The 13,375-nt window shown below is 44.5% G+C and overlaps 1 protein-coding gene across 1 annotated transcript in view; it reads right to left on the reverse strand.

The window, feature by feature from the left end:
* AGBL1 (ATP/GTP binding protein like 1) overlaps window positions 1–13,375 on the reverse strand; it is a 637,395-nt gene that overhangs the window by 208,461 nt on the left and 415,559 nt on the right. The window contains exon 23 of the mRNA XM_011229612.3: window positions 297–302. Within this exon, the coding sequence (XP_011227914.2) occupies window positions 297–302 (6 nt within the window). The remainder of the gene's footprint in view (window positions 1–296; window positions 303–13,375) is intronic.

Raw genomic sequence — 13,375 nt, forward strand, 5'->3', positions numbered from 1 at the left:
GCTTACAATAAACGTTCCCTTGACATGAATCAAATGTCCATGTCAATACAGGCTTTAAACTTCACATGTTTGTTTAATAAAAGCTTTTGGAGTTTTGGAGGTCATGTTTTCTTATAGGTTATTTGGCCCTGTAAGTCCTAACTTTTTAAATTCCCCATTCCCTTTCTTACCAGAAGGCTCATCCAATATGGCCCCAGGGACACGCACAGGCCCAGCGGTGGGCAAAAGGAAGTCATCACCCTCCTTCACTATTGCCACCCACGGTCCCTCATTCTCATATCCCCTGGCCCTTTGACCTGCAGCTCTGTCCCTGGCTTCTGAAGCCCGCCCTAGGCCATCTTGTACGATGACTACCAGGAGCAATCTCTCTATCCGTGGTCACTATGGGTTCCCTCGGACCCAATCTTGAACTTTCCTTCTTGTGCCACAGACTAGGGAGATAAGAGGGAAGGTCCTCCTACCTGGGCCCATATGAGTCAGGTACCACATTTTATGAAACTCATCTGAAAAGGGCCATGATCCCTGAGAGTGGACGCTGGTCATAGCAATGGAGCAGAGTTCTGCTTTGCCAGATTTTAATCCTTTAGTTTCTGAATCCCGACAAGGTACTGGGGGACATGGCAGAGAAGTGAAGGAGGACAGGATGGTGAAGGGGCAGGTGGGAGGCTTCGCGTGGTGGGCACGGGCCGTGGCTCTGAGCCCACAGGTGTGGACGTATGTTGATACGTTAACAGCATGAACATACCAGGCATAGTAGTGGAATACCAACGCTAACCCTGACCCAGGCCTCCGTGCTCTGCACCAGCCTACCCAAGTGCAACTAGTCTCCTTGTTGGACGAGGGTGTAAGACACAAACCAAACCACCCTCACGAAAAGGTGGAATGACATTACAGTGAAACTGCAGCTCCCAGCTCTCCCACACAGATGGTGGCTCTTCGGAGAGTGGCCCACCACACATGCCCTCACTGACCACACTGGATGGCCAGCAGCTTTTGCAAGGTAAGAACACCGTGACGGTATTCAGGCCAGCACTTCTCGGTGCACGATCTCCAGATTAGTGTTTGCCTCTGAACTGTTCATGAACACCTGTGATCAAACAGGGGGCCTCAGCCCAAAAGTGAGTCACTCATGTTATTAAGCACATGTTTTTAGTTCAGTTGCTCTGGTCAAGGAAGGAAGCTCTGTGATTGTGTCCCTTGGTATTCTGGTACAAGCTCCTTATCTCTTTGCAGCAACAGAGGGATCAACAGCTCGTGGCCCAGTTCCTTTGTGCATCAATACTTCAAAACATAGTCCCTACTAAGGCCTCTGCTTGGACTCGTGAAAACAGATTATTCTGGTAGTCAGCTTTCTGGAATATGAATCTCAACTCTGCCACTTCCTATCCAAGTGACCACATTCAAGTTACACAACCTCACCAAGCCCAATGTCTTCATCCTTAAAATGGGAAAATAGAACCTATCGCTTAAATGTTTTCGTGAAGATTAAATGAGATACAAAGTGCACGTGCCCTGTGCAGACGTGTTGGGTAGAGGTTCCAAAAATGTGCATTTCAAGCACTTTTTCCCACATGCACTATTCGACCCAAGGACACAGCAGAATCTGTAGAGGTGACAAATACACAAACATATATGTATAAATACATGTACACACGCATGTATAAATGCCACTCAGTTTTGCTTGGTTTTCATTCTCATTCTTCCAACTTAAACCTCTATTTTCCTCCAATATAACCTGGTCAGTTGGATGTGGATGAGACACAGAAGGGCAAAGTATGGACCTTGACATTCAAGGAAAGCTAGAGCTTCCATCCATCAATAAAAGTCAGGTTACTGAATGGGGTGAGATAGGAGAATTATATTCCTAGTATATGACATTTTTATGGAAAGTAGAAGCTGAATTAAACCAAGAAAATACAGAGCTTGAGCAGAACAGAGAGAAATCACCCCTAAAGCAAGCTTCATTTGACGAATCAAGCAAGTTGGTCAAAGAGTGAGATGGAGCCATGTGACAGTCCAAGGGGACCAGAGTGACTTCCTGGGAAGCTCTTCACCCTGATAATATCCCAACATCATCACCATTGCTACCACCATTTCCTAAAACCCTAGACCAGCTTGTCCGGGGACTGTTTGCTTGTTCCAGCCGAGAGGTTTCTAACTAGGTTGTACTGACCAATAGGGATCCATGAATAGCTGATAATTGCCCTCCAATTGCATGTTCATTTATGTGCGGGATCTCCCAGGAGCGCCCTTGGCTTCATGAAGAATTATGGAGCTTTCTGAAGGTTGGCAAGTAGGCTCAGTCTCAGCAAATAATTATGACAGTCTCTCTCTACTCATTTCATGGACATTTATTTAGCTCTCTGTACGTACATGACGCTGTGCTAGGCGTTAGGAAGGAGAAAGCATGGTCCCAATGCTCAAAGGGCACTTCTGTGCCTGCCCCCCCACCAAAAGACCACCTTCATTTCTCTATCTCTGTATCTCACAGTGTATATGGCACGTGGTGTAATTTTGGAGGGCAGGGTGGGCATTTAGAGGACCATCAAAAGAGACAGAAAACACCAGTCCTCATGGATCTTACAATCTATCAGGCAATACAGGACATACGCTACAATGGGAAACATTGTGGATGTTCAGAGGAAGAATGATGGTTCTGGCTTTAGCTGGGCTTGGAAGCTTAAGGATCTGTAGACATACTTTGTTAGGCCATTTTCCATGCTCCCGGACAGTGTTATCAAGGTAGTCTAACATAGCAGGAGTAGTAGTGATGTAAGCATTTAAGCACATACCATTTTACACGTTCCTAACCCCTGCATTTATTTTATCTGCCTACCCTCTACAGACATTCCAGTTCTGAGCGTTTCTGGTCACTAGCACTGCTCGTTTGATACTTTTGTTATTTCCCTTTAAGCTTCGCTTGACTGAATACTTTGGAGAGGGACAGAGAAGGAAGTAAACAAATACAAACAGGAAGAGGGACTAAGATCCATTAGGGCCTACAGATTTATGTGTGCCTAGGAGTTGAATGTTATGATCCGAAAGATAATATCTGACCAAAACCAATATAACAACTTTATATTCAGTCGGCAAATGACCAGGACTTCAAAGCAATGAGATCGCTGCATAAAATTTTCACATTCAGTTGATAAGTAAATTAAGAAATAATGGTTAATTTTAAAGTGTTTGAACTAAAGGAACCAGTAAGAAAATTTTATTGACAGCGCTGATTAATACAATTAACATTCGGGGGGAAAAAGATGTCTGAATCCTTCTAAAACTTTGCTGTGCTTTTCACCAAATCACACCTACCAAATTGCAAATAGATTTGGGACACTGACAGGTGAGACCCTATACATAAATGTTGCATTTTAAAGTATACATACAGTGACAATGCAAGGAGAAATGTGTTTCATAAATTTATTTAAGAAAATTATTTTTGCAGGTGTCTGGGTGGCTCAGTGGGTGAAGCGCCTGCCTTCAGGTCAGGTCATGATCCCGGGGTCCTGGGATCGAGTCCCACATGGGGCTCCCTGCTCAGCGGGGAGTCTGCTTCTGCCTCTCCCTCTGCCCACCCCCCACCCGCTCATGCTCTCTCTCTTGCTCTCATGCTCTCTCCAATACAATACAATACAATTCAATACAATGAAAATTATTTTTTCTTTGTGCAAAGCATTGACAGAATCCAGAGCTGCAAGTCTAGGTCCCAAACCATGTGGCCTTGACTCTGCCTCTCAGCCCAGATGCAGGCAGGAGGCCCCCAGTCCAGTGACATATTCCAATAAAAACGAAGAGGCTACTACTCTCCTTCTACCCTGCTTGCTGCCTAGAGTGGTCGGCTGACATTTTCTGCAGGGAACCCTCTCTTTCGTGTGGGGGTAAGTCTAAATCCCCCTGGCTCTGCTCCCCAGATAAAGGGAACACGCTAAATCCATATCAATCCAAGAGCGGCCGTGTGGCGACTGCCAACTGCGTGCGTGTGGTTTTGTGATCCCCCGTGGTTTGCTTCTGCGTAAGGAAGCCTTCAGAATCCACGAGCAGAGAAGTAATAATAATAGTAATGAAAACAGGAGCAGAGCTGAGCACTGTCAGGCTGTAATCGCTCTGGCAACAGAGCAAACAGTCCCACGGTAGGCCCATGAGGCTTTGATACCCACGTGCTCAGGAGGAAACAGCTGGAAACCCCAGCAAGCAGGAGACCTATTAGCAGGCTTTGTTCACTTCAAAAGGGGAGAGATGTTTTATTTTTTAATGGAACTCTTTCCAATCAGTCCTGTCTTCTCCCTTCCTGCCTCCGGCCTCCTTTGGCCGTCACGTTTCTTACAGGAGGGAGAGCGTTCAGGTTAGAGCCTGTTGTTGGCAAAAGAATGGGGATGTACTATCAGGAAAAGAGACTTGGAAGTTCAAGGTGCAGCAGCAGGTTCCAGAAGACAGGAGCGGGCTGCTGAAGTCCCTTAGGGGAGGTGGCTGAGGGGAGGTGGCTGATGCTGCCCAGAGAGGGAGAACCCAGGCCCCGGGCATGGGGCTGAAGATACACAAGAGCCACCTGCAGATCCCGATGGCGGCACCTTGACTTTCAGGTGCCTGGACTTCGCCAGGGTCTGATTTTAAGAAAACCAAAGGTCTCCCTGCTTCAAATCATCCCCTCTGCCAATCTAAGAATACTCAGATGCCTCTTATTACTAACCCCTCAAAATAATATCCATGAGTGAAACAGTACCAGGTCTTATATAGCTTATTAATGCATTACTGCCACCTGGCCATTTACTGGAGGGTTGGGACTGGATGAAATGAGACAGAGAACAGGTAAGTTCTGGAAAAACTACCAGGAATCTGGAAATTTTCAGGTTTTCTATGATCTTCTTAAGGGCGGGGAGGAGGGAAGGAAGGATTAGGAATAAGTGAGGCAGGGAATTTTCTTAATTAAAAACCCCACCTTCCTTCTGTTTTCATAAACACCCCCCTTTGTGTTCTGCACAGTATAAACAACCAACCAATATATGCCCTGCGTATACAAGAGGGACGGTACCATAACCCATTCACTGAACCCGACGGAGCCTGGCATTATGTCCTTCCAGATTTCTTCACTGAACATAACCTTCCTCTCACTCTGGAATGAATGGGTAGGCAGAGCATGACTCCCGCTCTTACGTGACAGAAGTTCAAGTGAGAAATATCCCGTGAGGTATGCAGATAGGTGTTGTAATCTTTATTCAAAGGCGAGGGTTCTCCTAGGCGACACTGGTGGTAAACTGAACTTTGAGCCATTACTTCCTTCCAACTCATCGATTGCTACTTTGGTGCCTCCAGTTAGACCCAAGGAGAGGTTGTATGAGGGAAAGGTCCAGTCTCATACGGTGGTGTGGTTACCCTCTGATGTGGAGCCCCCCTGGGGGGCAGATATACAACTGCTGTTCTCTGGAAGGTCCTGATGAGGCACACAGATCTCTATCCCAGAAGGTCACTTGAGACCTTGCTTTGCAGTCCCTACAGAGCATTTCCTCTCCCAAATTATGGCTTGTGTTTCTCCACCACTCCAGATGGCTCAGCTAGATGGAGCCAGAGGTGGCCCTTTGCTGTCTCTCTTGCGTCTGACCCACCGTCAATATAGTTAGATATTCAAAATACTGCTTATCCTCTAGATTACCTGGGGAGAAATCCAACCCCAATCCATGATGGCTCCTAAATTTTAGGGGTCACATATTGGGCTCTTTCAGTGCTCCCACTGAAGCTGTTCCTCTGGGCTTAAAGCAGGGCAGGGGAGGTGGGATGGAGTCCATAACACAATCTTATCACTACCAACCTTCTTTCTACACTGGCCTCTTTCTACATTCTTGACTTGGCTAACGAGTTCAAACGTCATGACATTTGATGGTACATATTTCCTTGAAATTTTCCCCCAGCAACTCTTTTTAGTACAGGGCAGCATCGATACTTGGGAATTTCGGTGGTAATTTTAACACCCAATTACACTGTGGGTCCACTCTAACACTCTGGATTTTCTGTATAAGAGTTAAGGGCTTTGCACTGATTTTCCCAGTCTCTTACACAAAATTATTTATGAAAAATGTAGTCACTGATCGTACGGAGGACCACAGTCTCTGATCAAACGGAAGCAAGATTCTAATGTTGTTCAGGCTGACTAGATTACCAGGTGTTCATCTCTAACAACTGTGCCTCTAGCCATGGAGAAAACCCTCGTGCAAAAGACCCAGAACCCATGAAAGCTCTTGTGGATGTGGCTCGTTTTAATTTTCATTTTACTCTCTTTATTTCATATGATAAGGGGTTCACTTCCTTTTTAAAAAAGATGATAATTATGTGGACAAATACACATGTAAATGTTATACTTTTAAGCATGCACACAATGATGACACAGAGTATTCTGATCACTCCAAAAAGGAAGACTTTTTATCATTTCCTTAGTTTACAAACTTAGTTCCCTAGGTATGGGAACTATGCCCTCCTTGAGGAAACAGGTTTTGCCCTATGAATGTGCCTGTGGCTGTTTCCCCTTACTCAGACCCAGGACTGATTAGATATTGATCAGTGTTTGCTGAATAAATAGGGAGATTTCTATTGAACATCTCCTATCAGGCGTTTTGCTAAGTACCTTCTAGGCATCATCTCCAATTCTCATCACGACCCTGTGAAGGATGATGTTAACATCTCCATTTCATTGCTGAGAAGACTAGGGCATAGAGCAATCACGTATCTGGTCAAGGATTATCCAGCTGCTAAGTAGCAGACTGGGATGTGAACCCCAAATTGTCTGGCTCTGAATCCGTGCGGTATAACAACAGTAACACATAGATCTCTGTGGTCAGTTTAAGTATCAGTTTCTTCACTGATGCAAACACTCTAGGATGTGTTCCTGTTAGCGTTCATTCATTCATCTGTGCGTTCATTCATTCGTTCAATTATTTGTTTATTCCTTCAGGTATCCACATACCTTGAGTGGGTACTATGGCAGATTATTAGGGTCCAATCCCACACAATAGAGATATTTATTGTCAGTTTAAGCACAGCCTTAGGATTTCTTTTACCGGAAAGTCTGTAACCCTAAAGTATCCCCTTCCCAGCTAGATACTGCAAAAATAATCTTAAAAAAGGTGCTGAAAATAGGTAGTGAACCAACAGCAATCTTCTATGAAATGGTGCTAACTATATAACATGCAACTCTGAGCCCGGATATGAAATTTCTAACAGAGTAAGAATTAGACGTCAAGACACAGGCATCAGGCTTCTCTTCTCTTTGGAGAGACGTGCAAAGGAGGATAGGGGTTGTGGTATAATGCCTCTGCCAGCCTAGAATCCGACAACTGTCCAGCTCTCAGCTCCCAGCTTCCTCAGTGTTGGTTAGATCTACGGGATCTCTACGTCAGCCAGCATTCAGCCAGCCAGAAAAGAAAGGCCAATCCTTCCTCCTTGCAGCCATCTCCAGTTTCTACCACCAGCTACCCTGGAGCTCTTAGCTAACTCAGCTTCTGTGGACAGAGGAAGGAGGAAGCACTCGCACCTTGAGCCTGGTCTTGCACGACCCTGTTGCTGACCATTTTCCCAGCCCTGCCCCACCAGTCTCCCTTCCTGTATTCTGGACTGGGGTGTGGTGCAAGGAGTAGGGGGCTCAAATCTGACTCCTCTTAGTAAGGGCTGGAAAGGTATCTGCCCAGTGAGTTTTTTGTTTGTTTGTTCTTTTTGGATTTGGGGGATTTTTTTTTTTGAATGTCAAATGTTTTCATGACTTTTCCTGCAATCTACTAGTTGCAAATTCCAAAACTAGGGGAAGTCTTAATCAAAATTCTCTTACACTAGCAATAAGAGAACCTGGATTATAATTCTGGCCTCATCAAAAATTTCATGTGTGGGGAGGGGAAGGAGGGGGAAACAACTTTGTGTGCAGTTTTGGGTATTTCTATGATGTCTCCACACTTCATCTGTAAGATACAGTTGGAAGTGAGGTCCAAAGGCCAATTCCAGTGGTCCTCCCAGTTTTTTTTTTTCTTTTTTTGCTGAGAAAGAGAGAGAAGGAACGGGAGCAGTCAAGCAGGGGGAGCAGCAGCAGAGGGAGAAGCAGACTCCCCGCTGAGCAGGGAGCCCAATGCGGAGCCAGATCCCAGCGCCCTGAGATCATGACCTGAGTCAAAGGCAGACACTTAACCAACTGAGCCACCCAGGCGCCCCTATGCTCCTCCCAGCTCTAATACTCCATGATTCCTCTTGCTCTGTTCACATGGAGAGCTGCTCTCCTTAGTGCTTCTGTGACCACATTTTTAAAATCAAACTCCAAGGGCATCTGGGCAGCTTGGTCGATTAGGCATCTGACTTTGGCTCAGTCATGATCTCTGGGTGCTGGGATCTGGCTCTGCATTGGGCTCCATGCTCAGTGGGGAGTCTGCTCCTCCCTGTCCCTCTGTCCCTCAGCCCAGCTCATGTTCTCTCTTTCTCTCAAATAAATAAATATTTTAAAAAATTTTATTTTACTTATTTATTTGACAGAGAGAGAGAGACAGCCAGTGAGAGAGGGAACACAAGCAGGGGAGTGGGAGAGGAAGAAGCAGGCTCCCAGTGGAGCAGGGAGCCTGATGTGGGGCTCGATCCCAGGACCCTAGGATCATGCCCTGAGCCGAAGGCAGACGCTTAACGACTGAGCCACCCAGGAGCCCCTAAATAAATAAATCTTAAAAAAAAAATCAAACCCCCAAAACATGGCCAAGTGATTACTAGATTATTAGTGGGGGTCTTGGAGCAGGCATCAGAAATATACACCAGCCTAGGGTTCTGGCTGTGGAGTTTCTGTATCTGTACTACCACCTAAGCTTTGTATCAGACAATCCTGCGAAAGGTCAAGACCTGTGTTTTCAGGTAAGAGTCAGTCTACAAATGAGGAACTCTGGCTGGCATCAAAGTCCAGGAGGCCTCAAGAGTTACAGCTGTAAAACGGGACTCCTGCTCTCATTCTGTGAAGCAGCTATAAAACCCCAAATGAGATAACAATAATTAGTGGTATAAGCATCTGGGGTATTATTGAATCGTATTATTTAGTCCAGAATCAAAACAGACCAATAGGGTTATCAGTGTCCATTACTCACAGAAACAAAACAAAACAAAACCAAAAAAACCCTCATACTCAGGCTTAACAAACATTAAAATTGTCTAGTCATTCTTCAAAAAAAAAAAAATTCTAAGTGACAAACACTGTTAGATTGTTCTCAGGCTGAGGACACAACCCCCGCTCCCTTTACAGTAATAATTGTTGTACTACCGTTTTAAAAATTTTGTGGTCAAAAAATGTACATACTATGAGAATACATAAAAGGGAATCTAACATAGCCCAGATAATTATGCTGGTCAGGTCCTCTCATTTTATAAATAATATACTATAGACATATATACCATCAACATTTATAAATTAGACACATAGATACATAGATGGATGGAAACATAGATGTGTCTGTCCCAGAGGAAGACCTTCCTCTTCCCTATGGTCCTTTTAGCTGGACTTAGAAACAAATTGACATGAGACAAATTTAGTAGGCATACATAAGGGGGAACCCACATAGACATGGAAATTCCAAAGACAGTGAGGCAACATGAAGCTTATATGAGCTAAGGAGAGGGGCAGGGTCTGAGGATACAGAGGAGAGAAAGCTCATTAGCAAGAAGTTGAAAAGGGATATTTGGGGAATGAACCATGAGAGGCTATGGACTCTGGGAAACAAACTGAGGACTTCAGAGGGGAGGGGGGTGGGCGAATGGGATAGGCTGGTGATGGGTATTAAGGAGGGCACGTATTGCATGGTGCACTGAGTGTTATACGCAAGTAATGAATCATGGAACTTTACATCAAAAACTAGGGATGTACTGTATGGTGACTAACATAATATAATAAAAAAACATTATTAAATAAAAATAAATAAAATAAAAAAGAGACAAATTTAAAAAAAAAAGAAAGAAAAGGGATATTTTGAAAAACAAGGTTCCCTATTATACAGGTAAATTCTGTAGGTAAAGGGGAGTCTCTGTTCATAGTTCTCTTCCTATTCTAGGCTCTCCTTTCCAATGTAAATTCAGGCAGTTGAGAGGGAGGCAGAGAACTTTTCCTGCATCTGCTGGGTTTTGATTACTTTTAACTCAAAATAATCTTTATGCCCAAGTCGCCCATCTTGGGGTAACCTGTCCTACTCCCCTACTGTAGGCTAGATGACAGATATAGATACATAGATATAGTTTAATCCTAAATAATCCTAAAGAGGAGGTTGAGAGGAGGTTAAGACAAGGTTATCCTTGAACCCTCATTATCTTTGAACCCCTGATCCTTGCCCAGGATGCTTCCTGCCAGGATATCATAGCTCCTTGCCCACCAGAGGCCCTCACTCCCTACTCTCTCTTGTGGTATGCCCCAGGCCCCTGGCCCATTTTATCCATCCCAGCAGTAGGAGACTTAATAAAGATATATCCTTTGCTATGATAGGAGACCAGGCCACCTTAAGTTCAGACAGAACAAGTTTGGGAAGAACGAGTCCACACAGAAGACCCTGTGATTACCCACATAGCACAGAGCATTCCTGCAGAAAATTATTAACCACAAATTTGAAAAAGTGACCTGCATTTAGCAATAACACCAAGTTTTTTCCTGGCATTTTTATATCCTACTGTTAGTCACTTTTCCAACCCACGGGGCAATGGATTTCCACTCTAAACGTCACCGCTAGTCGATATGTATATATATACACACACAGTATTTTCTGCATCTCAATAGCTTTACACACGCATGGTAGTTCTGCCCCGAGGCTGGGTATAAATAAATTGACAGCCTGGTTTCCCACTAATGCCATCAGAGAACGCTGTTCCAGAATACTAATCAGGAACTCTCATGAAGTGAGAAAACCTAGTGTCAAGAAGCAGGAAGCACTAACTGGGGCCAAAAAAAAAAAAAAAAAACCAATTGGTCAGAGGGAGTCTTGGGCTTTGGGGCTTGTGTCATTGGCTGTGTCCTCACTCAGCTTATCTTCCTTGAATTATACTTCTCAGGGCCCAGAGAAAAGGCTGCTTAGGGCTTACTGAAATGGCTAGGAGACAGCGTTGAGCATATTAGCCAAAAAAAAATCAAACTGATCAATGAGGAGGGTGAGAGTCTGCAATGCAGGAACAGTTGGGAGGAGAGGAACCAGGTGATCTCCAAGAGAGGTAAGTCCAAGGGCAGGAAACCAACATGGCTGAGACAGGATAGAGAGCTGGGAGAGTAGGTGGAAGCAAGGGCAAAGAAAATAGGATTTCACAGAAGGAGGCAGGGGAGAAAACAGAAGTCTGTGACTTGGGGCACCTGGGTGGTTCAGTCGGTGGAGCATCTGATTCTTGATTTCAGCTCAGGCCATGGTCTCAGGGTCATGGATCGAGTCCCACATTGGGATCCCTGCTCAGCGGGGAGTCTGCTGGATATTTTCTCTCTCCCTCCTGCTCACTCTCTCTCTCCCAAACAAATAAATTCTTAAAACAAAAACAAAAAGTCTGTGGCATAAAAACTAGTCCCAGTTGACTTGTGTTTCTAACCTAGCGTGGAGAGGAGGCATCTCCCAACCTCTGTCCTACTCTGTCCTGGAAATAGGGCTTTTGTGACTGAAAGGACCTTTCTGATACTCAGTAAGGAGGCAAACGAGCCGGAAAACATTTTATTACTAGGAATACAAAGGCAGGACCCTCAGGCTTACATTACAAAAGCCCACTTGAGCTTCCCACCTCCTTTCTTATTTCTAGCATTCTCTAGTGGATGGTAAACAGTGGAGAACATGAGGATCCAGGCTCAGGGTAGGGAAAGGGCTCCATGGGAGCTGCAGTAAGGGAAAGAGAGGACGGAGACAGTCCAGGAGTGCCCAAGGGTTGTGAAATCCATATAAAAGTGGAGTCACAAGATCAGGGTCCTGTTCCTCAGGACACAGGGCCCCAAGGAGGTCCCAAGCAACACGCTTGTTTGCACTGAATTTGAAAGCTTGTAGATCTGTGAACAGAATAACAGGAAAACCAGGCTACAGAGATCGACGGTCAGAATGAGAACCATGTCATGTTTTCAGCTATACTTTATTACTTTTTGGTGCAATGAGGACGTAGAAATGCACTATTAAAGTCTGGCTGTGTAGAGGTCCACTCGATGCCCTCTTCAATGAAGAGCGAAGTGTGATTCGTAATTAGATCTCAGTGAGTGGCAAGGAAGCATTTCCTTTAGAACTGTGCAACCTCGCATCAGTGGTGAAGTTGTTCTCCTAAATAATGGCAACAATACCCCTAAAGCTCCAAGGTGGTATCTGTGCACTTTTTAAACACTATTAACTCTGTCAGCCTACTCTTTCTTTCTAGAAATGCTGGTCATACTCAAATTAATAGAAATTTCAAATTATTAAAGTAAAATTTGATGTCGTACACAGTGCTTTACCCTCTCCCAAATGTAAAATGGCTGAAAGCAGTTGACGAGTACTTAATATAGAATGGGGGCTTCCTAGAAATCACGCTTCCATTGCCAAAGGCTGGCAGAAAAAGAAGCCCCCTCAAAAAAAAAAAAAAGAAAAGAAAAGAAAAGAAAAAAGAAAAAAGAAAAAAGAAAAATACCCAAACTCATCAGGCAAAGACCTCCACGATTTGATCTATTAAATTAAGAGTGTAAAAAAGGGCCAGGTACCATGTTTCACGCTCTGTACATTATCCCATTTATTTTACTTAATTATATTTGCAATATATAACATCATAATAGAAATAGATATAAGATGTATTACACAATATATAATTCATAATATATTGTATCGTATATAACGGCTCAATGGAGGTCACCATTGTTATCCTCATTTACAGATGCTCCGGAAGGTGAAAGAACTTGCCCAATATCCGAGTTGTCCACCAGTCTCCCTACTGTACACACCACATCCGTAAGGACCTGCTGCTGGGGCCACAGCACTCCTCAGCCCACAGCCGGGGACTCCTCATCATGTTTACTTCTGCCTAGCCCCAACGCTCTAGCAACTCCCTCTTCTCCTCATTCTCCAAACCGTGTACCTTCTTGACGCATTTCCTGACCTCTACAAGCTAACAACGACTTCCCATCTCCCAAAGAACAATAATGACAATGATGGCAGCAGCAACAGCAACCCTGACTGAACGTCTAACAACACACAAGGGCCGTTTCTAGTTTCCCGAATGGCGTGTGTTCTCCTTGCCAACACATATGAACCTGATGGTAAGGGAACCCGCTCCTAGAAGTTAGATGTCCCCAGAATTGTATGTGATGGAAGATTTTTAACAAATATTTAGGAGAGATGGGGGGCAGCAGCAGGAGAGAAAAATGAAAGGAAAATAAAGGGAAAATATTGATTATCTATTTCTCAGT

Source organism: Ailuropoda melanoleuca, chromosome 9, assembly GCF_002007445.2.
Source record: "Ailuropoda melanoleuca isolate Jingjing chromosome 9, ASM200744v2, whole genome shotgun sequence".
Taxonomy (NCBI): Eukaryota; Metazoa; Chordata; class Mammalia; order Carnivora; family Ursidae; genus Ailuropoda; species Ailuropoda melanoleuca.